The sequence below is a fragment of the Prionailurus viverrinus genome, chromosome B2 (genome assembly GCF_022837055.1).
Source record: "Prionailurus viverrinus isolate Anna chromosome B2, UM_Priviv_1.0, whole genome shotgun sequence".
NCBI lineage: Eukaryota > Metazoa > Chordata > Mammalia > Carnivora > Felidae > Prionailurus > Prionailurus viverrinus.
Genome location: NC_062565.1, coordinates 68,537,495 through 68,564,107, shown reverse-complemented (window position 1 = coordinate 68,564,107; position 26,613 = coordinate 68,537,495). Strand labels below are relative to the sequence as shown.

At 35.6% G+C, this 26,613-nt stretch overlaps 1 protein-coding gene across 4 annotated transcripts in view; it reads right to left on the bottom strand.

Moving 5' to 3' along the window:
- The window catches only part of MYO6 (myosin VI), a 147,233-nt gene that overhangs the window by 32,256 nt on the left and 88,364 nt on the right, over positions 1-26,613 (bottom strand). For all 4 annotated transcript variants that reach the window (XM_047858979.1, XM_047858981.1, XM_047858982.1 and 1 more), the window contains exons 12-20: positions 21,893-22,037; positions 19,654-19,811; positions 18,121-18,212; positions 15,014-15,086; positions 12,918-13,045; positions 10,342-10,437; positions 9,892-10,065; positions 6,310-6,348; positions 4,597-4,690 (exon numbers count right to left, since the gene is read on the bottom strand). In XM_047858979.1, coding sequence (XP_047714935.1) covers positions 4,597-4,690; positions 6,310-6,348; positions 9,892-10,065; positions 10,342-10,437; positions 12,918-13,045; positions 15,014-15,086; positions 18,121-18,212; positions 19,654-19,811; positions 21,893-22,037 — 999 coding nt within the window. The remainder of the gene's footprint in view (positions 1-4,596; positions 4,691-6,309; positions 6,349-9,891; positions 10,066-10,341; positions 10,438-12,917; positions 13,046-15,013; positions 15,087-18,120; positions 18,213-19,653; positions 19,812-21,892; positions 22,038-26,613) is intronic.

Below are 26,613 nucleotides of genomic sequence, written 5' to 3'. Positions count from 1 at the left end.
AGGGGCTCAAGCCCCACGTCAGGCTCTGTGCTGAAAGCTCAGAGCCTGGAGCCTGCTTCCAGTTCTGTATCTCCCTCTCTCTCTGTCCCTCTCCCACTCATGCTCTGTCTCTTTCTCTCAAAAATAAATACACATTAAAAAAAAATTTTTTTTTTAAAGAATTTCATGAAGCTTAACAAATTACCAAGCCTAGGGCTGCTTTCTCAGCACTTGAAGCTAATTTACTCTAAAGACCTTTCAACACTTTAAAAAAAAAAAGTCACCAAACCAAGTACTCTTCCTTCTAGAAATGTGACTGTTGAAGGGCTTATTGGTGCAGTCTGGCTGGTTATATTCAGAATCCTCTTTGCTGCCACAGATAGGCAGCAGAGCCCCAAGGTTACAGAGGAAGAACACCTGCCTTCTCTTACCTTCCCCTACTTTGCCTTGGTGTTGGCTGATCAGAAGATAGTAACTTTAGTAAAAGAAGTCCTAAATCAATTAATTCTTCTTAAATCAGAAAAAAATAATGAAAACAGAAAGGCAATCTAGAATTCAAATCTTAAATGTCTTTATTTTACAAAGCTTCATAAGTATTTTTATTTCTACTGGTTATTGGGGTGTTTTGTTTTTTTCATTTTCCTCATTGCCTAGCCACATAATTAGAACCAGTTCTGTATCATTTTACTATTATTATTACTTTAAAAAAAAAGTCAAACTACTATGAATTGGTGTCATCTACTAAACTGCCAACACATCTTAGCATATTGAAATACACTGCTTAACTGAAAGATAAATCCTAGCTAAAGCATCTATAACCCCACACTCTACCAATTTAAAAGTCTATATAGCTAAATGTAAACATGCTTGACTTGCCAGGACACCGGATGCTCATTTAGGAAATAAATGATTTATTGTATTAGGCTAAACAAACCATGAAGAGAAATTTAAATGAGAAAGGAGTCAAACTCAAAATAAAAACTATCTGAAGAAAATATCACAAAAATACATCCATATGTATGAATATGGCAGACATGAATTATTTAACATTACAGTATTTGTTAAAATTATTAACAAAAAGTCTTCACATGTGCCAGACCGTGCATTTCATTCAACAAATATTTACTAAGTCTAGTATAAGCTCTGCACTGCTCAGAGGCTGGGATAAATGTGCAAGCCAAAACAGACACTGTTTCTGCCCTTGAGAGATTTATAGGTTAGAGAAAAAAATTACATGATTGCACAAATCTATATATAATTTATGGCTAAAATGAAGGTGCTCAGCACTCTTTACTCAGACCCCTCTTTCTGTTAAGGATATCAATAAAGGCTTTCACAAGGAAAGGACAATCAAGCGTAGAAATGAAAGATGAAGACAAAAGTCAGTCAAGAGCTTCTCAGAGGAAGCAGTATGTGCACAGGCCTTGTGACAGGAGGGAATATGGAGAACTTAAGGAACCAAACAAAGGCCAGCATGACTGGAGCACAGAGAGGAGAGAGAGAGTAGACAGAGATGGAGCTAGGAACACATGGGCCAGACCTTTGGGGCCTCATAAGCTACAAGGATTTTACTCTTTCCCCTAATAATACTCAGAAGCCATTACAGCATTTTGAGCAGTAAAAAGATGTGATCAGACTTGAGTTGTAAAGCAACAATTCTGGATATATGTGAAGAACAGACGGAGCAGATGCAAGAATACTTAGGAAGCTACAGCAAAAAGCCTGGTGAAAGATGGTGATAGCTTGGATTGGGAGTACTAAGACTCACTGTTTGCCAGCAGAGCAGATCTTAAATATTCTCACCACAAAAGAGAACTGGTAATTACGGGATCTGATGAGACTGTTAGCAAATGCTATGGGGATAATCATTTTACATACAGAAGTGTATCAAATCAACATGTTGTACACCTTGCATTTACATTATAAGTCAGTTATATTTTGATAAATCTGCGGGGGGGACAAAGACTATTTAGGAGGTCACATCAGGCAGTGGGGACAGAGAATACATAACTATGCTGTGCAATATGGCACCCACTAGCCACATGTGACTATTTAATTTTTTAAAAATTAAAATTAAATTTAAAAATCAGTACCTAAGTCATACTAGCCACATGTCAAGTGCTCAACAACCAGAGGCATCTACCATATTGCACAACACAGATATAAAATATTTCTATCAACATGGAAAGTTATATCAGACAGCACTGGGAAGAGTGAGAAAGAAACAGGCCTAAACCAAAGTGTGAAAAACTCTTAACAAACACTACCCAGAGAAAAGAAGACCCTGCAAAGGAATTGAGAATTTCCAGAAAATTAAAAAGAAAAGCAGGGGAGCACCTGGGTGGCTCAGTCTGTTAAGTGTTAGACTTCAGTTCAGGTCATGAATTCGAGCTCCAAATCAAGCTCCCTGCTGTCAGCATGAAGCCTCCTTTGGATCCTCTGTCTCCCTCTCTCTATCTGCTCCTCTCCAGCTCTGTCTCTCTCTCTCTCAAAAATAAATAAATATTAAAAACAAAAAAAGAAAAAAAAGAAAATCAGGGACATGCTCTGATTCAGGAGCCAAGGAAAGGATACATTAATGGGACCAATCAAGTCAAATGTCAATGTCCACTAAGATGAGGACTGAAAAAGGAATATCTGATTTAGGATCAGGGAAATCTCGGGTGACCTTATCAAGAATTATTTTGTTGTGGAGCGCCTGGGTGGCTTAGTTGGTTGGGCAGCTAACTCTTGATTTCAGCTCAGGTCATGATCTCATAGTTTGTGAGTTGGGGTCCCACATCAGGCTTCGCAATGACAGCATGAAGCCTGCTCGGGGTTCTCTCTTTCCCTCTCTGCCCCTCCCTGCTCGTGTTCTTGCTCTCTCCCTCTCTCTCAAAAACAACTTGAAAAAAAGAAAAGGAAGTACTCTGTTGGACTGATCAAGGTGAAAGCTGAATTCTCTTGGGTTAGAGAGTGAGTGGAAGGCATGAAACTGAGAAAGCAAAAATAGGCTATTCTTGGACAGAAAAGGACAAACTATAGAATAAATAGTGAGGCTAGAGATAAGGAAACAGCTGGAAGGGAATGTGGGTCAGAGGAAATTAAGATTAAGACTCCACATGTTTAAATGGTAGTGAGACTACCTCAAAGGGAATGATTCAATACAAATAATCAATATTGAAGATTCAAAAGAAAGTAGGAAGGGATGATTCCAAAGAACTATAGTCTCAACTTGGAAGAGAGGCACTTCCACCTTCTTAGCAAAAGGGAAGGTTATGCAGGTAGGTAGCAGTGTTTGGTAGCACACAGGTGAAGCTTTCCATCTTCTAGTAAGAAGCTGAGGCTGTCTATTGGCAGAGGTTCAGAGATCTGGAGAGAGCAGGGTGGTTTGCCTAAAGCTTATACAATTGTAATTTAAGAAAAAAGTATAAAATTACAAAATACAAAAGAATATAAAAGCAGGTACAGGGCTTTCAAAGGAGCCCATCTAAATGAGGGACCCTGAAGCTTAAGTGACCCTAGCTTTATAATGAATCTGACTTTGAGAGGAGCAAAATAAGGAGTAAGAAAGACCAGAGAGCTTAAGGAAGTATCACAAATTTGGGATGGAGCAAAAGGCAAGTAGAGGACTCATGCCCTGGGAGACAGGAGGCATAGCATGGGTGTGGAGAGAAGATGGGCATGCAGTACAGGAAAAACAGTGAGCCTTGTGCCTAAGACTTCTATGACTGAGCAAAGTTAGAAGGTGGCAGGTGAAAGGTGGAGAGTGATAGTTTAGCCAAATGCACAGAAGTTCTGCAGCAGGCAAGGGCATTGTGTTTTCATTTTTTTGTAAGCAGTGGAGTGAGAGCAAGGACACCAAAACCCACCTCCTGACCCAGCTATTTAAGGAATGAGAAATGAACTACTGCCAGCCCGAGAAGGCCTGGGTGGCTCAGTCCATTAAGTGTCTGACTCTTGATTTTGGCTCAGGTCATAATCTCAAGTTTCATAAGATCAAGCCCTGCTTCAGCTCAGCATGAAGCACGGAGCCTGCTTGGGATTCTCTCTAACTCTCCCTCACTCTCTGCTCCTCTCCCACTCATGCTCTCTCACTCTCTCAAAATAAATAAATAAACTTAAAAAAAAAAGAAAAACCTACTTAAGGCACATCTAGGTTTGCAGTTAAAGAGTTTTCATAAATTTTACTTCAATACTGTAAAGTTGTTTTATTTCACAATAAACTATATCCCAATTTGCTAAAATAACTTGCTAGCCATGCTTTTCTTATAATTTAAGGAAATAGAAAATAAAAATCTTACTGTACTTAAAAACAATCAAGATAGCTGTGACTGGTTTAAAAACATTGCCAACACACATGAATATAAATTATAAAAATATGAAAATACCTAGGAGTGCCTGGGTGGCTCAGTCGGTTGAGCCTCCGACTTCGGCTCAGGTCATGATCTCACAGTCTGTGGGTTTGAGGCCCGCATTTGGCTCTGTGTTGACAGCTCAGAGCCTGGAGCCTGCTTCAGATTCTGTGTCTCTCTCTCTCTCTCTCTAACCTTCCCCCGTTCATGCCCTGTCTCTCTGTCTCAAAAATAAATAAACATTAAAAAAAATTTAAAAATATATATATATATATGAAAATACCTGAACATTGAAGTTGAGACAAAATCTGGGCACCTTCAAAGTGGTGGCTTGTCATCTTTAAATTAGGTTTGATACAACGAATAAAGCTTGCACCCTAGGAGAATAAAGATACTTTTTAAGACAATACAATAAGCATTCTTATTTTTCTATTTCTACGAACATCAGTAACTATCAAGCATGTTGCCATTAATATCTGAACCTCTTTTAAAATAATCACTAAAGAATCTAAAACTTAATTAGCATACTTTTAAAATTTCAAGCTTGGAATGAATTTCTGCATTATATACTAATGTTAGAAACATAGTACATTTTAGATTTGAGTACCAAAAATTGTGTTATTGTAAAAAGAAAAGTCTTTCATTGAAAAATATTTTAACATATTTAAATATAATACATTTTTCAGACTGACACATATATGATTTTATTCTACATTTAAGTATATTTATATGCTATATTTCTGTGGTAAGAAAATTTTCCTATAACAAGACAAAGTAATAAAATTATGCCTCTTAAAATTTAGACCAAAGTGGGGAAAAATAAGTCAACCTTTTTCATCATTCTGTAAGTCCCTAAGCTGCACCACTTCACATTTTAAAGTTCTGTTTGTTAAACAGCATTTTTTTAAAGCTTTTAAAGGCATTCATTTAGAATCAGTTATCGGATTACGTTGAATGATGCACAAAGAATATGGATATGTGCACAATGAACCTGTTGAGTATTAAAGTGAATATACCAAACAGCCAAATAACTGTTCCTTTTCAGAGCAGTCCCCTTAAAAAACTGAATAGTTATTTCAACAATGATGCTCACTGCAAACACTTTCAGAACACTTTCAGAACACTTTTTGGAAGTATCTTCTTATAAATCACAAAAGTACTCTCATTATTTGCCCTGTATTTGGTGTAATCTATATTTGGGCCATAAAGATAAAGGTAAAATACCCTCCTCATCAGACTTGGTTTTTAAAGATGTTTAGTTCCTAAGAGATAAATATTTGCAAACAATGAGAATATCTGCTAATGCTTCCAAAAGCAAGTCTAACAATAAATTAAGCAATAACAGCATCAAAAGAATAAATATTTGGCTTTTCAAAATGACTACGTGAAAAGGAAGAATACCTGAATAAGTTCTGTAGATCTGTTTAAAAAATAAGCCTCGCCTTGAATCATGCCCACACAACCCACATATCATACTTCTTTCTCTGGTAAATTTTCCATTAAAAACCAGAGTGAACTACTAAAATGTCTAGTTAATTAAAAAAGGGGGGATATTGCCTCTATAACAGGACATAAAAATGTTATGTCCATTTTTTCCATGACAACACTGTCAGGCTGGAGAATGCTACTACTAGAATGATAAAATGAAAATGAATTACATGCATTATCTTTAATCCTAAAAAATATATTTTCTTTCTCCACATAAATAACTAATTATTTTCACTTTTCTGAAACTACAGGATAATCTGAATTGAGAAACATTTGAGAGAATTCTGTACATTTATAAAATAATGTGACTTCTCATATATATTTGACTTTCTTCAGAACAAGCCTAACCAAAATGACAACCATTTAAAAAACTAATTTTTTTAATGAGGGAATTCAGTTTTAAATTAATTTCTAATTATTCTATGTTTACTCTGTTTATTTGAGTAATTACTAACAGTAATTTCAGAGGACTATTTAAAAACTCTGAATTTTTTAAAATTTTACTCACAGTACTTCGAAGTTTATCCAGAAGCAGATTTAACTGTGTCTGCAGAAGAAAGCAAATCACTTTACTATTTCAAAAAGCAAAAGTACACAATGTCATAAGTTACCATTAGCTCTCCAACATTAGCATAAAATAACATGCAATAACATCAACATACAACACAGTGCAACTTAACAACTGATACATAAATTCTTTTACAGTAACATGCAAAATATATGGCTAATATGATGACAAGGACAGTAACTTACACTAGTCATACAGAACTTGTATAATTAAAAGACTGAAAATTAGCAATGCTATAAAATATACACACATACTTGCAGGCGGGATGAATGAGGGAAAAGTGTACAGGCAACAAAGGAAGTACATGAAAATGCAGGGGATGCATTCCATAACAGATCAACAGAGCTGTACTTGAATATGTAGCAAGCTGGGTGCAGTTTCTGTCACACTCCATTGAAGAATGAAGACATACTTAAAATACACACTAATGGTATTAGAAATGTTTTATATAACACTTATCATAAATGAAATTGTCCTGCCTGGCTGTCAAAACCCTCTTGGCTATTTTAAAATATTTTACATTCCAATTATTTTTAAAAGCTTGGACAATTTTCTCAAAAACAACTTGACAATGTATACTACAAGTTACTATATTTTCCTGTTTCTAATAATATTAACATTAAGTGACAGTAATTTACTCTGGTTTAATAATACATTAAAATCATGTTTTGCTTTACTTCTCTGCAAAGTAAATTATATAAAATTCTCATATCAATTTTATACTAAGATGCTTATTATACTACTTACAGAAGATAAATCCAGATGTAAATTCCTAAATTAACATTTTGGATCAATCCAATATGTTAATAATTATTATTTTTAATAATAGTCATTATTTAATAATAGTATTTAATAATAGTTATTATTATTATTATTATTAATAATAGGTAGACTTACTGAATACTTTCTATGAGTCAGGCACTGCTCAAAGATTTTCACAGGAATGATCAGGTTCAAACCACAAACAATTCAAATTAAGTATGTATTATCAGCCTCATTTTTCAGGTAAAAGCATTAAGGCCCAGAGGGATAAATTACTTGCCTATGATCATGGAATGAGTAACGGTAAAGCCAAGATTCCAACAGTTCATTCTCTTACACATGAAACTACAGTATACTTCAGACATCATAGGCTTAAGTTATAAAAATGGAGTAAATTTCTGATTGGATTAAAAAAAACACAGTCACAACCCACTTATCTGGTTGACTGAGTTCTGACAACTTTAATCAATCTGGACCACAAACAACTGAAAAGCAAGTACGAGGGGCACTAATTTGAAAAGAAAACAAATGTCACAAAGTCCATGCCTCTTAATCCATAGACTAAGCATGGTATTCTCCAAAAAATTGGAGATAAACTAATTCAGAAGAGAAGCAGCAAAAATAAACTTGAGAGAAGAGGGAAGACTGTCAATTATCAAGGAAGCAGTCAAGGACCATAAGGCATAAGGATAAACAGTTTTATGAAACTCATGCTCTATTTGTATTTTATTTTTAAGCATACAAATATTCATGTATGTAACAATAGAGTAAGACTTCCATCAAAGAGGATTGTTTTCTAAATCACTAACAGTAAAAGAGTTATGTTTCAAATAACCTGAAAATGTTACTTTTCAGCAGAGAACCTGTGGTTCTCAGAAATGATGGGTAACTGAAGTCTTACTGTAAATGCTAGCCTGTTTTCTTTTATTGCCTTACGTAACTTGAATTTAACAAGCTATTCTACTATATTTTAAATTAAGAATTACTATTAATACATCATTTCAAAGTATCTCAACACATTTTTGAAAGCTATTAGTAATATCACTCAGTTATAGTTTTTTAGCAGTTTAATGTGCAAAATACATCCTATTGAATATAAGTAATATTTAGGCATTTCATATCTCAACATAAAAGAATACTTTAATTCAAAGAATTTTTTTTTTTTTAATGTTTATTTATTTTTGAGAGAGAGAGACAGAGTGTGAGCAGGGGAGGGGTGGAGAAAGAGGGAGACACAGAATCGGAAGCAGCCTCCAGGCTCCGAGCCTGGAAGCGGGGTTCGAACTCACAGACTGTGAGGTCATGACCCGAGCTGAAGTCGGACGCTTAACCGACTGAGCCACCCAGGCGCCCCCTTTAATTCAAAGAATTTTAAGAATGTTTTGTTTTTATTTATACTGTCTAAAATTTCAAGTATGTTCTTACAAGCAATACTACTATAATATTACATTATGCAAATAATAATATCCACTTCATATAGGCTAATATACTATTTTATACTAATCTGCTATCATGTGTCTATTCAGGAATTTCAAAATATAAAAATAAGAGAAAAAATATTGCTCAAGAGAATTAGGAACTCATAATGAATATAACTTATAACAAAGTTAAAGAATTTTTATTCACTTACTTGTAAAGTATTATAAACTTTCTCCTATATTTATATATACTTTAAAAAAAATCTAGGTTTATAAACATGATTTCATCGAGATAGTTAATTAGAGCCCATTTCTATCCACAAGGGATTTCAGGAGGCTTACATTGTTGCTATTGTTATAGTATTCTGATGTTTAAAGAGTTTCTAATTACATCATTTTTAATATTTAAAGTACACATAATAGAAGGCATATGCAGAGGTTTTTTGTATATACAACAATACTTTGTGAAGATGTATACAAGAGAAATTAACTCTATGTCTTTGTTCTATTTATAATTTTTTATTCATTAAACTTGTGATAGAAAAGTTTTTAAATTACCTTTTTCTATGCTAAATACTCAACAATTAAAACCAATTCGTGTTCCATTTCTAAGACACATCATGTGTCAATTCCCTGTCAGACCTCAAAGAATAAATTTTTGATCTAAAATTAATAAAACAAATGAGATGTTCTTCAATGTTAAATAAGCAGTTTGAAGGGTTTGTCACACAGAGCATTTATCTTTTACAAAGTTATCAAAAGCTTTAATCAAATTTTAGTGTAAAACACAGTGAGAGAAAACACATTGAAAATAAATTAAAAACTAAATTAATAACTTGAGACGGGCTCTTTTTAACATGGCAGCCATTCTACAAATGAGAGTCCAGGAAGGTGATCATTTACCTGAAGCCCCTGGCTGTGCCTGCTTTTCCTCTCTCAACTCAACTAGTCCTCTCTAGCCATCCCGAGCTGGACTACTCCAGCTAAAACAAAACTGCTGAATGAGGAAGGAAACAGAAAACACATGGGAAAGAGAAGGTTTGAAGGTCAACCAAACAGTAAGCAGAAGCAAGAACATTAGGAGAAGCAGGTATGAATCAGATACGTTAAGCAACAAGAAAGAACAGACTCATAAGATTTTAAGAATTTCTGTATGTTCAATTACTACACCTATTTTATGTTATTTTGTATACAAATATCAACAATGCAGGGTCTGCTCTTGCACTTCACTCATGGGATTTCTGACAGTGATCTGCATTATCCTCTGTAAAGTACAAAACAATATATTTTACTTGAAATGCACTAAAAACAAATTTTCAAATAACAAATTTAACACAAATACCTTAAACTTGTTTCCCACACTGATGAAGCTAAGTTTTCCTGCTTTTTGTTTAGTATCTTTGTTGTTGTTTGTAGATGATTCAAATAATTCTCGTATAAATTTATCCCTGGATTCACATATTAAGGATTCAAGAGACATATGTAAAGCATCATTATTTTTTTCCACAAATTGGGTCTGAAAAATAAAGCAAACAGGAATGATTCAGTCCATCCTTTGGTAATATCCCTTGATACAGCTCTGCTCAACAGAATTTCTGAGATGACAAAACTGTTCCGCATCTGCACTGTCCAACACAGTCCCCACACATGAAGTGTGCCCAGTGTACTGAGGAACTGAATTTTACATTTTATTAAATTTAAACTGAAATAACCAGATGTGGCTGGAGGTTAACATTATGTGCAGCGCAACTTCAACTTCAAATGGTTTTCTCTTAGTAAAAGTCACACTCACTGTTTCATAGCACACTGCCCCTGCAAAATGCCTGATAATGAAGCCTTCATCATCTCTGATGTTCCTATGGACTGCCAGCTTAGATTTTCTTGGTATCTGAAAAGAGTACATGCATTAGTTATTAAATTATCAAAAACACATTACATAATCTCCTTAGAAAACATCTGGGATGTGAAACAGTTAAAATTACATGGGAATTTTTCACACTTCACACAATTATACTGCCTCTGAAACACCTAGTAAGCTTTAGACTACCAATGAAATGTAGCAAGTATTTGGTTGTAATCTCTCAAAAAAGAAAAAAATGAGTCAGACAAAAATAAACACTGTAAATATGCAAAACAATAGGCACTTTATAAAGTTAACTGCCTATGTCTAAAGTAGTGGTTCTTGACTTAACTGGTGAATTAACTGGAAAACTTTTAAACCCCCTAAAGCCCGTATCATTTACGTCAGGTGATTTGAAGGTACAACCAAGGTTGAGAGGCACTGTTCTAAAAAACATCTGAAATCAGTACTTCTCCCACTTTTAAAACTATACATCCTAACATGTTTATACAATGAGCCTGAATCTATCTGAAGAACACTGAATCATTTTAGGGCTATACTATCAGTGACAATATCTCATATTTAAAAGTTTCCAAAATGTCTTCACATAAAAGAATATATATGACCCTCAAAATAACCTTAGGATGATAAGAAAGACAACCTCATTTAAAAATGAAAAAACTAAGACTTTGAGAACATTACCAGGCTTTTTCTAGGTGAGAGGGATAGCAGAGCACAGAGCCTCTTCTTTGTGAGGTGATACACCAGTATAAGCCAGAACAAGGGCCCTGGAGTCAAAATGCCCAGCCTGATTCCCAAATCCACCACTTCCTTACTGTGCTACACATGACTGGTCACTTAACCTCTCTACGTACATCTCCCCATCTCTAGCATGGGCATACAAACAGGATCTACCCCAGAGATTATGAGTATTAAATAAAATAACTTAAGTAAAACCTTCAGATGACTGGCACATAGGAAGTGCTCAATAAATGGCTATTATTACTTTTATTTCCAAAGAATTACAACAAAAGTAATGGCTTATAAAAATTAGAATTTACTGTCTTGCTCTTGTTCTCTTTGAAGACAAGCAGCCAAAGTCCATTCTTGATGTTTTAGCTTGTTGTCCTTGTAGTCATATGTACTATATAACTCAGGGTTCTCTGAGGCCTGGTCACAATTTTGTTGACTAGCAATCTGTACTCTTGGTAAAGCAAGCTGGTCACAACAAAGACTAGTGAACAGTGAATATATAGGACCGGATATATATCTTCAATCTTAGCAAAAGTTTTGGTGAGGATTCGTATCACTTGATTTCTATCTCCACTGAAGAGACACAGGCTCTGCATTATAAGAAATATTTAAGGACATAGAAGAACTCCAAGTCAGTGGGGCACGTGGTTGCTACATTCAGTCCCTAGAGAAGGTTATCACAACTACATCAACTTTTCAAGTAAATACATTCAACCTGTTTACCTAACACATTCTTAACTTAGTTAATGATGTAAGGAAACAAGAATACTAGTCTTCATTCAGTTCTGCTCCTGGATCCATCAAAGCAATGACTGATATACTATGGTACAATTTCAAAATAATAAACAGTATGGGAGCCATCTGCAAGTCTAAGCAGCTTTACTTTTCTTCTTTCCTCCCTTTCTTTCTTGGTTATTCTCTGTAAGATAAGGCAGCACCTATCTTCCTGGATGAAATTAACATCCGTATTTTTCTGTGCTAATTGGGCACAAGGATGCAGCTGTCTTTGTATTACCTCAAGGGATGATGGTCAAGTGTAAAGATAAACACAGAATTAGGTGAACCCAGGAAACACTTCAGTAGCCTCAGGGTCCAGCCTCATGAAGAAAGCCCTACTGTTCACTGGTATAAGGATTCAAGCACAGCTCTATGACCCAACAGCAGTTCAGGGAACCAGGTCCTCTAACCCCTTCAGAAGTGTACTTCTCATTTATTTCCACTGATCTCTGTTTTTCCCTGTAGTTAATTTTTCTACTGCTTCAGTTCTGTGTCTCTGAGTATATTTCCCATTCAAAAGTCCCTAGGAAAGAGCATCAAAATAAATTGGCTACCCATTATCTAATATGGATTGCTTGCACAAGTCAGACTCTAAGCCATAAACTTTATTACTGGTCTTACAAATGTGCAGACTGGTGGCTGCTTGTGATTCTAGATGCTAACCCCTGGAACACGATCCAGGTCACATGACAGAAGCAAAGCAAATGGTGTCCATTTTGCTAGAAGGAAGAACATAAAAATAGCAAGTAAACCTGTTTATCCATTTTAGATAGATGAAATGTACTTTCCATCCAGCTAAAACGGCATTCATTAGAGAGATCATCATCCAAGATACACATATATAAACTAAGGGCCTATCTATAGAGGATGCTGTGCTGGATAAATTATAGTTTTTCTAAGCCCCATATAATTTATTATTCTAATTACTTAATATGCAACATCTTTCTAAAGGTTTCTCTTCCCACCACAGGGTCTCAATTTTGGAATGGCAAACTCACAGTGAGTCGGAAATGTTCTTTGTGTTTCTGGTGAACTGCAGATGTAAAGTGTTGATCACTTGGCTGGGGAAGGCGATTTTCTTCATCTAAAATATCCAGTATCCCCACTAATTTTGATTCAATTAAATCTATTCCAAAAAAAGTCAAAATATGACAGGGTAAAAACATTTTAAGGATATGTGAACAACTTACTGATTATAAATTTAAAGGACTGGTCAGAAGTAATGTAACAGATGATTGTATTGTAAGTATCTTCACAGGCTATAGAAAGCAGATAGATTTTATTTCAGATTTAGCAATCTATCAGAAAGTAACATCATAAACAGGTTTCCCCCACTATGGAAAAGTTGCTTTATGCCACTTCACTTTTACAAAAGGCCTATATTAGTACCTGCTTTCATAGAAAGAAACCCAAAAAGAATTTTCGCATTTGCAAAATGGTAACTGCTTCTCTGATTTACACTATTTTGGTTTATGAAAAGTTTCATAAAAATGTTGATAGCAGGGGAAACTAATATAGGTTCTAGAAAAACAAATTCATAAACATATGATTAATGTAAAACCATTCCAATTTGTAAGTTTGGATGAGAAGCTAAGGAACCAAAAATTCCTCCTCTTCCATATGATATCTACATTCAAAATGAAGTAAAAGTACAGAAGCTTTTTCATACTTAGCTTTTAAAACCTACTTTTCAATAGTGATTCAAATGCCTTCCAACAAAACTTCAGTAACAGGACATTTTTATGCTCCCTTCATGTTGTTTGAATTTCTTGCTTGTACAAAATAACTATAAAGTGCTCAAATACAGTATATAGAAACTACTAAATGGGACAGACTTCAAAAGCCATAGGATGTAAGAAGAGAAATCAAAATTCGAACTGCATTGCTCAAAGAATGATGCTTTTTAGGCAACTGGTGATGGTGAAGGGGGGGCATGCAGAACTAAACCATAAATGAGTATTTTGATAGGTGTAGAAGGATATGAAAGTGTGCTGAAAGATAAATGGCAGGGGAGGAATTCCAGCCAAGATATCGAATCACAAAATCAAAGGCACAGAGATCTGAGAAAAGCTGTGATATGTAAAGGCAATGCTCAGTGAGCCAACTAGCATGTAAGTGCTTTGAAAAGTTGTGCCAATGTGAAGCATTATTATTATTATTATTATTATTATTATTATTATTATATTACACTATCTTGTCCAAATGTAGCATGAGTTACTGACTCCATTGTGAAATGAGTTTGCAAAAAACAAAGTTTGACCAACAGTTGATTTTAGAGGTGAGGTGGGAAAGAAAAGGAAGATTAAGCACTAGCTCAGAGGTGAGAGAAAAAGGTTTCTTTACTGATAAAAACAGACAAGAAAAACAAAGACCCTATTCTCCTACTGCACAGCATTATCTGGATATGACTCACGAAACTTGTGAGACCAACTTTCAATTGGCCAGAGGGTGCTGCCAAAGCAGGGAACAGAAATAAGGGAACTGCAGAACCACAGAGCCAAACACTGAAAAACCTCACTTGGAGCCTGGCTAACATGGGTTTCCTTAGGTGAGTAATTCATCCCTTTACTACTTAAGCAGTTTAGTTTCCTTCTTTTTTATTTATTTTTTTTTAAATGTTTGTTTATTTTTGAGAGAGAGAGACAGAGACCAAGCGTGAGCGGGGGAGGGGTAGAGAGAAAGGGAGACACAAAATCTGAAGCACGTTCCAGGCTCTGAGCTGTCAGCACAGAGCCCGATGCGGGGCTCAAACCCATGAACCGTGAGATCAAGACCTGAGCTGAAGCCCAATGCCTAACCAACTGAGCCACCCAGGCACCCCTGTTTCCTTCTTAAGTTACTCACGTTAGGTTTAAGAACAAAAATATTGATCACAGCAAACAGAAAAAATTTTAGGAAAACTTTCAACATACTGAATTTGATGCCTTGGTAGGAAAAATAAATTCCCAGTAGTACCAGAGAAGTAAAACCTCTCCAATACCACAGCTTCAAGTCCTATAACTAGTAATATCAATCACAGAGCACAGAAAAATTACTAGTAAAAGCATTCACTATATCTTCCCATAGTTCCCAAAAGTGGAATAAAAAAACATACCTATACAGTCCTGATTATCCACATAATGCACTTCATTAACACCTAAACCTTCTTTTTGATAGAGTTCTTGTTCCTAAAATGAAATAATCATAATCATAGATATGGAAATACTGTATAAGAAATGGCTTGTTTTGTGCCACTTCTGATCATAACATTTACTGATTAGTCCAGAGTACAAAGGTTCATACCAATAAGTTCAGGAGCTAAAGAGACTTACAAAACATTAGGGAAGATAAATCCTTGTCCCTAAAGCAATATGAAGTCAGAAATTAAATGGCCAACATATAATTTACATATGTGGAAATTTTCCCTCCTGCAGATAAGCATATTTTTCTTGAAATATGCAGATCTGTTTATAACCATTCAAAAGCAAGGAAATACCAAGGCTTTGAAATATCTTTAGCAATTTTAAATTCATTTTTTAAATTTAATTTTACTTTATTTTAGAGAGGGAGAGAGCACGAGCAGGGGAAAAGGGCAGAGGGAGAGAGAGAACCCCAAGGAGGTCTTATGTTCAGCATGGAGCCCGACATGAGATCATGACCTGAGTCAAAATCAGGAGTCAGACGCTCAACCAACTGAGCTACCCAGGCACCCCGTTAGCAATTTTAAAGTCAAACTTCTCAGTAAAATAGACCAAGAGTTAACGAACTTTTTCTGTAAAGGACCAGACAGTAAATATTTTCAGCTGTGGGCCATAGTGTCTTTTTTTTTCTTAAATATGAAATTTATTGTCAAATTGGTTTCCATACAACACCCAGTGCTCATCCCAAAAGGTGCTCTCCTCAATACCCATCACCCACCCTCCCCTCCCTCCCACCCCCAATCACAGAAGTCCATGAGGGAGGGGAAGAAAAAAAAAGAGGTTAGAGAGGGAGGGAGACAAAGCATAGTGTCTTTGTCAAAACTACTTAATTATGCCACTGCAGCACAAAAGCAGCCACAGATAACAGTAAATGAAAAAGCATGGCTGTGTTCCAATAAAACTTCATTTGCAAAAATAGGCAGCATGTTGGATTTCTCCCAAAGGCCAGAGTCTACCAACCCCTGAAATTTACAGAAGAATGTAAAATCCGGCTGTGATAATTTTTAAAAGTTTAAAGAAGAGCTAAACAAACTAAACTGTTTTAGTCCTAAACTGTTGTCCAAAGACAGGAGAAATTTCTTAACATATACAGACAAGCACTAAAATCAAGGAAACAGCAATTAATTGCAAATGGGTTCTAGTATCTACACAGTGATATATATAAGGAATATATTACTGGGAAAAATAAGTGTAATTTGGAAAAATAATTTACAAATTAAAGTTGAGTTCCTAGACTAAGTCTGGTATCTTCTTAAAATTAAAAAAAAAAAAAAAAAGGATTTTACTACAGATGGGTGAGCAACAAAATGAGTGTAGGTTGACATGTATTTTAATCTTTTTTTTCCCGAATGCTTAAATATTTCCTCCCACAAGATATACTAGAAAAGGTTCCTATCATTTTAGAAGTCCCGTCCATTTGAGACACAATCTGAATTTGGAATTTGAAATCCAAACATTTATCTTATTTTATTTTATTTTAAAGTTATTTATTTATTTTGAGAGAAAGAATCCCAAGCAGGCTCCATGCTGTTAGCACAGCGCCTGACTTGGGGCTCAATCCTATGAACCATGAGGTCATGACCTGAGTCAAAATCAAGAGTCAGGACACACTTAACCAACTCAGCCACCCAGGTACCCCCAAACATTTATTTTAAGGAACTGTTAAAGAAATAAACATATATCAAGATACTGTTTCCTCGTTATGTTTCTAGATAAAGTTTGCTGGGCTGGCATGGAAGGGAAGAATTAGGGGAGGTTAAGTGAGAAGTACACATGTACAACTTCAAATAGTAATGGAAGAACTAACGTGGCTGGATAAAACATTTTCAGAGTAATTATCTTAACTGCTAAGTATTTGGTTTACCTGTTTATTTATGCCAGAACTGGCTTTAACTATAGTATACAAGTAAAAAGTATAAAAATGAATGTGCTGGGAAACCCACAAAGACAAAAACATAACAAACATGTGGGAAAAGATTAATGGAATGGGAACAGGAAAGAATACTTCACATTTCAGATCCAGATACAGTTAAGAACAGAACTGGAAAACAGCAATGCTAGTATGAGAAGAAAACAGTATTGTCAGTCAGGCAGCTGGAAGGTAGGTTCAGACCTGCAGCAGTCATTAAACTGCTCTGGAAATTCACTTTCTTCGTCTGTAAAATAAAAGGCTGAACTAGATCATTTCTAAGTTCCCTCTAACTCTACCATCCACATTCAGTAGAACATATCTCAAAAAGCACAAAGGAAGGAAAGTCAAGGGTACTGGTAGTTAAATACTGGAGAATTCAAACATAAGGTAAAAATGGGGAGCCTAATCACAAATCAACTGATCCAAACCTATCTTTACTTATTCTGCACTCTAAAGAATTATAACTTTCCTAGACTCGGGACTGTGAGTATTGGCCATGTCCACTTACTCACTAGGAGCAGTGGCAGCAAGCCCCTTCCTGGACCAGAGACTGGAGGCCAGCCATAGGCACACCACTGACAGGCGCCTGGGCAGTGCACACAGTAGTGTGGCAGAGAATACAATGCCCAGAGGCACTCCAAGCAAATGGCCCCACTGCATCCCTCAATCTGGTGGCTTTCCTGACACACACAGAGAGAGGGTGAGCACGTAGCAGAGTGGGCAGAAGCAGAGAGACATAGAAGAAGGGTGGGAGATGCCAACGTCAGGGATAGAGTAGAAAGTTGTTTGGCAGTGGCAGAAGTAGGGGCAACAGACTCAGGAAAAGAAACAAATGAAATACCAAGTCTAGCAAAAGTCACTAGGAAGCAACAGATGTTCACTTCTGAGATGCCTATTAGGGTTTTTATTGGGTCCCTAAGCTTCCACTGTATCAACAAACACTTCTGTTGTGCCTGAGCAACAGCTAGCCCCTGGGGCCTTTTCTGGGCATCTCTGATCCTCTGGGCCACCTTACATATTATACCCCATCAACTGGGGCAGCATGCCTCTGTTCCTTGAAATTAAAATAGCTTAATGCAGTTCTTAAATTTAAATTGTAATGGCAATTACCTCCTTCAGAATCCTTTCATTAAAAAACTGTTGAAGCTTTTCATTGCAGTAGTTGATGCAAAATTGTTCAAAACTGTTATGTTCAAAGTACTCTGAAAACATAAAACCAGAGTCAAAAGTCATCATCAAATCAACTTCATACTATAAATTTATCTTTGGATAAAATTTTATTATGTCAATGTTTAATTTAAAATTAAGTAAAAAAATACATATATTTGCATTATACTCCCCAAATTCTCTTATTTCAAGACAAATTTTGTTAGGTATTTCAATTAAGTATTGAAAATAATTGCATTTTACTTAACAAAAAAGGTACACGTTAAAGGAGATAAATGTCGTATCGTAAAAGATACAAAACGTAAACCACTTAAACCAGTTTCTTAAGCACAAGGTGTTAAAGCAATCTAAGTTAACTGAAGAACAAAAGTGGCTTAAAAGACAAGTGCTTTAAATCTTTTTCTGTATAATCAGTAAAATTATAGTTAAAAAATATTACGAATACTCACTCATTTCTAAAGTAAAGAGACTGCATTACATTACCTCTAAGATCCCTGTAGCTCTAAAATGTTATGATTCTGTTATGTGCCTGTTACACTAAAACTGGTGCAGACCAGGAACCAATGTCTGAAGATTTTAAAATTTTACCTCAGTGATGAGTGTTTTTCTACCTTTGAACCAAAGGTAATAATTATAAATTTTTAAATATGTATCACATCAAAACCAAAATTCTACCCCTCCCCAAAAGTAAATACTCATACCTTCTCTTGGCAAAAGCAAACTACACAGGAGGAAAACACCATTCCGACGCAGCCAGAAGGAACACTCACATTGATAAAGCCCAATATAAAAATGGTCCGATTTACTTGGAGATTTTTACAAAACAGTCATTCACAACAATACATCTGGCACTCAGATGTTAGTGATTCTTTTCATTTCTGGTTGCACAGCTCCGTGGCTGTTCTCAAACATTTATCTTGAATATAAATTAATATATACTACCCTGAATATATATTTATATTTATATTATGTAGTTACATGTATAAAATATCTTTAATAAACATATTTATTCATTTGGTGGAAATTCATTGGAAATAGCAATCTGTTAACACTAGTGATGAATTTCTACACATAGCAATGAGTTTGGGTTATATGTTAGGTCAACTTATATCCAGCATTACATTGTAGTCAGTGGTTTTAATGACTTAATCCTCTTTATTAGTAGGACTCAAGACTTTACCTTTATTCAGTTGTATTCATTTAGGAGTATAGAGACATTTCCTAACTATAATGGTTTCAATCAACATGTTTTATTATTAGCATTAGTGTGACCAAAACCTCTGAGTTTTTCCTTTTGTTAAGCATCAGCTTCCTAATTAAATCATATTACAAAATGAAATGTAGGTATGGACACATAACTGAAAACATATCAAGTGAAAGGTACTGCAAGGGAAAAAATGGTTCTTTTAATATTAGATATATGTGAAAAACTGAATAAAAAATAACATACAAATTCACAAACAAAACTATACTTACCAAAACCAGCAATATCTAGGACTCCAATAAAATAAGATGATGTTTCAAAAGGAAAACACTGATTTACTCTGTTGACCACATGATCAAAAAGATGGCTATAGACAGTCTTTGCCAAGGCATCGCGAGCATTGTTTGCTTGCTCCACTTTCAAGGGTACCCTACAAAAGAAGACTATACCAATGAAAATTCTTTACAGTAATAATTGTGAAAATAATGCCAGATACCCAAAATCAAAGGGTATCTAAACACATTCACTGTGAAGAACAAAATAAATAGCTACAAAAGGTCATTTGTGAATAGGCACAGATAAATGAGGCAAGAAGCATACTAAAAGAACTATAGAAATTATCTACACATAGATAAAAAAATGTATTATTGAGTAAAAGAAGTTTAGGCTCAAACCACTGACGATCTTAATTTATACTTTATATGCTGAATATATAAAAAAAATCATTCAGAGGAATAATCTTCCTTTTAACTTTCTTCAAACACAAAAGAAACTATTTAATTCAAGCTAAAGTTTGGCACCTTGTTTAACACTGGGAATAAATGCTTACATCTTAAAATTCAAACTGTCCAATTCTATTTAATATAAGTAACTATATGGTGTTTGTTACAGTATTTGATGTCGCAGACATAGACACACAGCCCTCTTCCTCAAGAAAGTTAAAATCTGATTAAGAAACTGCCATAAAAGTGAATTTTCAAACGCCTTGCTAAATGCTATCACAAAGGTAAGTATGGGGCACCACGAGAACACCAGAAAAATTGTCAAATTTGGAAGTAACCTTAAAAGTCTAAACTGGTTTTCCAACTTCCTGCAACAGAACCCTTTCGTAAGTGAATCCCATGTGAGCACTCCATACATAGAACACATAAAAGAAGTGCTTTGCAACAAAGGGGAAATGGAGGAAATGCTACCTGAAAATCACACACCTGTGCTTTATCCAGACTTTCCATGGACCCCAGAAATATTTCTAAGGCACCAAGCAACTGTATGGCACAACTATGCACCCTCCTTGCTAAGGTTTTCTTTATAATAATTTGGAATCAGCTTAGCAAATAATCAGGCTAAACGTATCTTGCTAATGTTTCCCAAAGCGTAAGAGCTACCAAATTATCTGAGTGGCTAAAAGTTTGTTTTTACATCCTCCCGGTTTAATTTGTTGAAAATCTTCCTGAAATATGTCACTAGAACTCACTCCCTGCCTTATTTAGCAAGGGATAGAGGATCTGACTGTTTCCCCCCGTAAGTGAAGATCTTACAGTGCCCCCAGAATGATGGCTGAATATCAAATTTATTTTATGTATCAAAAACAGAAATGTCTAAAACAAAATATTGAGCCAAAAATGTACAGATACCCAAACACAACCTAGAAATTCTTGGTTACAGATTTAAGAAATTCTGGCTAGACTCTTATTTTCTTGTCATTTGTAATTTCCTCTAAATGAAGAATCTGAGAGGTATGGGGAAATTACATTCGCTGAGTGTTTTACTAAAGTGAGTTCTCCTCAGTAAGTTTTAGAACAGGGGTGGCTGGGTGGCTCAGTCAGTTGACTGTCTGGCTCCTGATTTTGGCTCAGGTCATGATGTCACGGTCTGTGGGATCAAACCCCATGTAGGGCTCCACACTGATAGTGCAAATCCTGTTTGGGATTCTCTCTCTCTCTCACAAAATAAATAAACATTTAAAAAAAGTTAAAAAAACAAGTTTTAGAACATGCCATTTGTAAGGAAAATCACTTTTAAAATAAAATGGTCTGTTGCCTTCTGAAACTAAATAATGGTAATGGCTGCACAAGATTGTACATATACTAAAAAATACTAAACTGTACACTTCAAAAGAATGAATTATAATTAAAAAAAAAAAGAAAACCAGCTGTCCTGAAAAACTGAAAAAACATTGCCTAAAACAAATACTGATTAACATAATCAACTCATATTTTTGTAGCTGTACAAGTAAACCACTCTTACTTTATAAACTTCAAATCTGTGCCATGCAGCATATCTAGATGCAAGGAACAACTTTAAGAGCTGTGGAGGTCAGCATTTATTTATATAGTAGATTACTGCAGTAAGATGCACAGAATTCTAATTATCGAGCACGTGTTTTAGAACATTATAATGAAATGAATCATCCAAAAGATCAACTTTAAATCTCCATGTTGTCAAAGAACGATATTTCCTTGACAAACAACAAGGCAGTACTTTTACAGAGCAATGAGTTAAGGAACTTACTTTATGACTGTTCCTTTGGTGCCCCCTGCTGTTGTTAGCATGACTCTTGTAGTTAAACTTACACGAAGATCATCTTGATCTAAACCCAGTAATTCAGCACAATATTCCAATGCCTGATTAGATTTATTCTTCAGATTACAACCACCTAATGAAAATACATTTAAATTTGAAATTAAAAGACATTATATTAAACTAGATTTTCAAGATCCATTTCTTAGAAGTAGACTTCACATATAAATCTATGGAATAGACCGGGTTTATCTGTGACTTATAATTTCACCTCACTTTTTCACCATCTTTGTCAGACATTCCTACTGCCAAGGTCAGTGGGAGATCCACACTTGAGGCAGTCCATGATATCTCATGGACTTCTGCTCATCAATATTAACCTGCCACTGTTTCATTTTTTATGACCCTGCAAGCAAAATACACTAATGATAGATTATAATCCTTGTAAATCTCTAGAGAAATATAGTAGCTTATCATTAAAATTCATACAATTCTTGAAAACTTCAAGACGTAACTGTAATGGCAAATGGTGGCACTTCAGTAGGTCAGTGTGGATGTCTGTCAACATATGAGGTTTTGTGTGTGTGTGTGTGTGTGTGTGTGTGTGTGTGTGTGTGTGTGGTGTGGTGTGCTGTGTGTACCCACGCATGCATATGCATGTGCTTATGCTTCCTGTTTGGGAAACAGGAAGAGTGTGAGGAGGCAACGGCGATTACCTGTACGTCATATACATAGATTTATACTTATGGAGGCTGTTCTAAAAAGCATTATACAGAAAGACACTATACTGCAATGTGCCTCTGCACTGATATGGCTGTAAGACTCATTAGCTGTGTGACCCTGAAAAAGTTACTTATTCTCTCTGTGCTCAGTTTCCTTATCCATTTAGAGAATACTAACTATATTTACCTAATAAGGTTGTTATAGAGATTAATGAGGTTACATATGTGTCATTCTTGGAATAGTACCTGGTACACAGTAAGCACTATATAAAAGTTAGCTATTATTATTTTTATTACTACTATTCTAAAAATAAACATTTTACTAATAGTTAAGGTTTAATTTTTATAACTAATTCATCTGAAGACTAATTTCAAAACTACAAAGAATTTGTAAAAATCATAAGTTTATCATGACAAATTAGTAAACTACTTAATAGAGTGGTCTCACGAGAAATACACCATGAGATTCTATATTAATAAGGGGCTGTCAGGATAACTCACTGGGGACAAAAACAGCTTTTTCAGAAAATGGCACTGAGACAACTGGATATCCATGTGCAAAAGAATTAAGTTGAACCCCTGCCTCACACCATCAATAAGACTTAAATTAAGAGCTAACACTATTAAACTCTTTGAAGAATACACAGACATAAATCCTCATCATCTTGGGGGCGCCTGGGTGGCGCAGTCGGTTAAGCGTCCGACTTCAGCCAGGTCACAATCTCGCGGTCCGTGAGTTCGAGCCCCGCATCAGGCTCTGGGCTGATGGCTCGGAGCCTGGAGCCTGTTTCCGATTCTGTGTCTCCCTCTCTATCTGCCCCTCCCCCGTTCATGCTCTGTCTCTCTCTGTCCCAAAAATAAATAAAAAACGTTGAAAAAAAAATTTTTTTTTAAAAATCCTCATCATCTTGGAATAATAATGGTTTCTTAGATATGACACCAAGAGTACAAGCAACAGAAAAAAATTCAGACAAATTACACTTCATCAAAATGAAGAACTTTTGGGGTGCCTAAATGGCTCTGTTATTAAGCATCCAACTCTATATTTCGGCTCAGGTCATGCTCTCACAGTGGTGAGATGAGCCTGCGTCAGGGTCTGCACTGAGTATGGAGCCTAAGATTCTCTCTCTTCCTCACCCTCTGACCTTCCCCCACTTACATTCCCTCTCTCAAAATAGAAAAATGAAAAACTTTTATATTTCAAAGAACACGACCCAAAAATTTAAAAGACAACCCACAGATTTAGAGAAAATATTTACAAATTATATATCTGACAAAGAACGTGTATCTGTGATATATATTTTAAAAACCTCTTACAACTTGATGGGGCACCTAGGTGGCTCAGTCAGTTCAAGTGTCTGACTTCAGCTCAGGTCATGATCTCACAGTTCATGAGTTTGAGCCCTGCATCAGGCTCTGTGCTGACAGCTCGGAGCTTGGAGCCTGGAGCCTGCTTCAGATTCTATCTATCCCCCTCTCTCTGTCCTTCCCCCACATGCATTCTATCTTTCTCTCTCAAAAATAAACATTAAAAAATTAAAAAAAAACAAAAAAACTCTTACAACTTGACAACAAAAAGACAACCTAACTGGGGCACCTGGGTGGCTCAGTCAGTTAAGCATCCGACTTCAGTTCAGGTCATGGTCTCATGGCTCTAAGTTTGAGCCCCACGTCGGGCTCTGTACTAACAGCTCAGAGCCCAGAGCCTGCTTCGGATTCTGTGTCTCCTTCTCTCTCTGCCCCTCCCCCCGCTCATGCTTGCTCACTCATGCTCTCTCTCTCTCTCCTTCAAAATAAATAAACATTAAAAAAAAGGGTTTTTTTTTTAAAGACAACCCAATTAATGGGCAAAGGATATAAACAGACATTTCTCCAAAAAAGAGATACAAATGGTCAATAAAGACATGAAAAAATGCTCAATCTCATGAGCCTTCGGGAAAATGCAAATAAAAAACACTTCACACACACTAGGATGGCTATAATCAGACAGCATTTGTGAGGATGTGGACAAACAGGAACCTCCATACATCGCTGATGAGGATCTGAAATGAATATAGCTACTTTAAAAAAGTCTGACAGTTCCTCAAAAGGTTAAACACAGTTACCATATGACAACAATCCCACTCCTGCATATATCCAAGAGAAATAAAAACATATGCCCATAAAAAACCATGGACAAGAATGTTTTTAGCAGCATTATTCATAATAGCCAAAGGCAGAAACAATCCAAATGTTCATCTAATGGTGAAATGATGAACAAAATGTGGTATATCCACAGAATGGAATATTACCCAGCCAAAAAAAAAAAAAAAAAGTAATACTGATACATGCTACAACATGGGTGAACCTTGAAAACATACTAAGGGAAAGAAGTCAGTCACAAAGACCACATATTGTATGATTCCATTTCTATGAGATTCCCATAATAGGCAAATTCATAGAGACAGAAAGTAGATTAGTGGTTGCCTAAAGCTGAGGGATTTGGGAAGAAATGAGAAGTGACTGCTGAAGGGTATGGGGTTTCCTTCTGGAGTGATGAAAATGTTCTAAAAACTAAACTGCAGTGTGGGGCGCCTGGGTGGCGCAGTCGGTTAAGCGTCCGACTTCAGCCAGGTCACGATCTCGCGGTCCGTGAGTTCGAGCCCTGCGTCGGGCTCTGGGCTGATGGCTCAGAGCCTGGAGCCTGTTTCCGATTCTGTGTCTCCCTCTCTCTCTGCCCCTCCCCCGTTCATGCTCTGTCTCTCTCTGTCCCAAAAATAAAAATAAACATTGAAAAAAAAATTAAAACAAACAAACAAAAAACTAAACTGCAGTGATGACTGCACAACTCTGAGTATATGAAAAAACCACTGAATTGTGTAGGTTAAATGGGTGGATTGAATGGTCTATGAACTGTATTTCAATTAAGCTGTTACCAAAGAAAAAGAACAAGGGGACAAGAATACTTAGAAGATATATTAAAGCTTTAATTCTGTAAAAATAAGCTTACTACTGATTTATTACTAAACACACATAGATTATCTAAATTTTGTAAGTCAATCAACTGGCCATCAAAAATTCATTAACGTATCGAAACATTTCACCATTACTATTTTGCAAGGTTTCTTATACACTTTGAGAAATTATGTAAGGCTAACATAAGAAAACATATATTTTAAAAGTTTTAAAAAGGCAAAACACTTGTAAAACAACGTAAGGTTTCCATGTCACTCTCCTTCCAGAAAAGAACTTCTCTGAATACTCTTTAAGTTTGTTGTTATAGTAGCATTTACTTCTGTCATGCAGAATTTAAAAAACACAGGAAGTCGCACTAGGCATTTTTTGTATATGCCATCATGCAGAAACTTTTCGATATGAGTCTTCTAAACACTTAGAAGAATAAATTTTCTTTTAAAATAATTATAAAAATATCCATAGCTTTTCTAAGTTGCAAAGACATGCCAAAATTGAGCTCCCTGTGTGTGTGTGTGTGTGTGTGTGTGTGTGTGTGCGCGCGCGCGCGGGGGCGGGGGGGGGATTCCATTCTAACTAGAAAGAAACCATTTGGATCTATAGGAAGGGTCACAGGAAAAAAATGGAGATTAATAAAATCTGAACTATTAAAATAAAAAATAGCCAAAAATAGCCTAGTTTATTAATTTTCTTCATTCAGTGGCTCTTTACAATCTGCTCTGCTTTCTGCTCATTTTCAACAGAAGGAAGTTTGAAAAGAAAAATAAAAGTTAATGTAAATACATGCTATTATTTGCCTTTTGACTGTGTAAGTGCTTTTTCCACTACTGGATCACACCACGTTTATGATCTCTGTATACATCTGCATGTGCTATCATAGGGTGATAATTCGAAATAAAAATTTCAAATCCTTCAAAAAAACTAAAAATATGTTGCACACTAAGAACATACCTGATTTTGCTTTTTTTATTTTTCATTTTAAACTGGAATTAATCTGTATTTTTATTTTACTTAATCATTAAAAACAATTATGGTGAT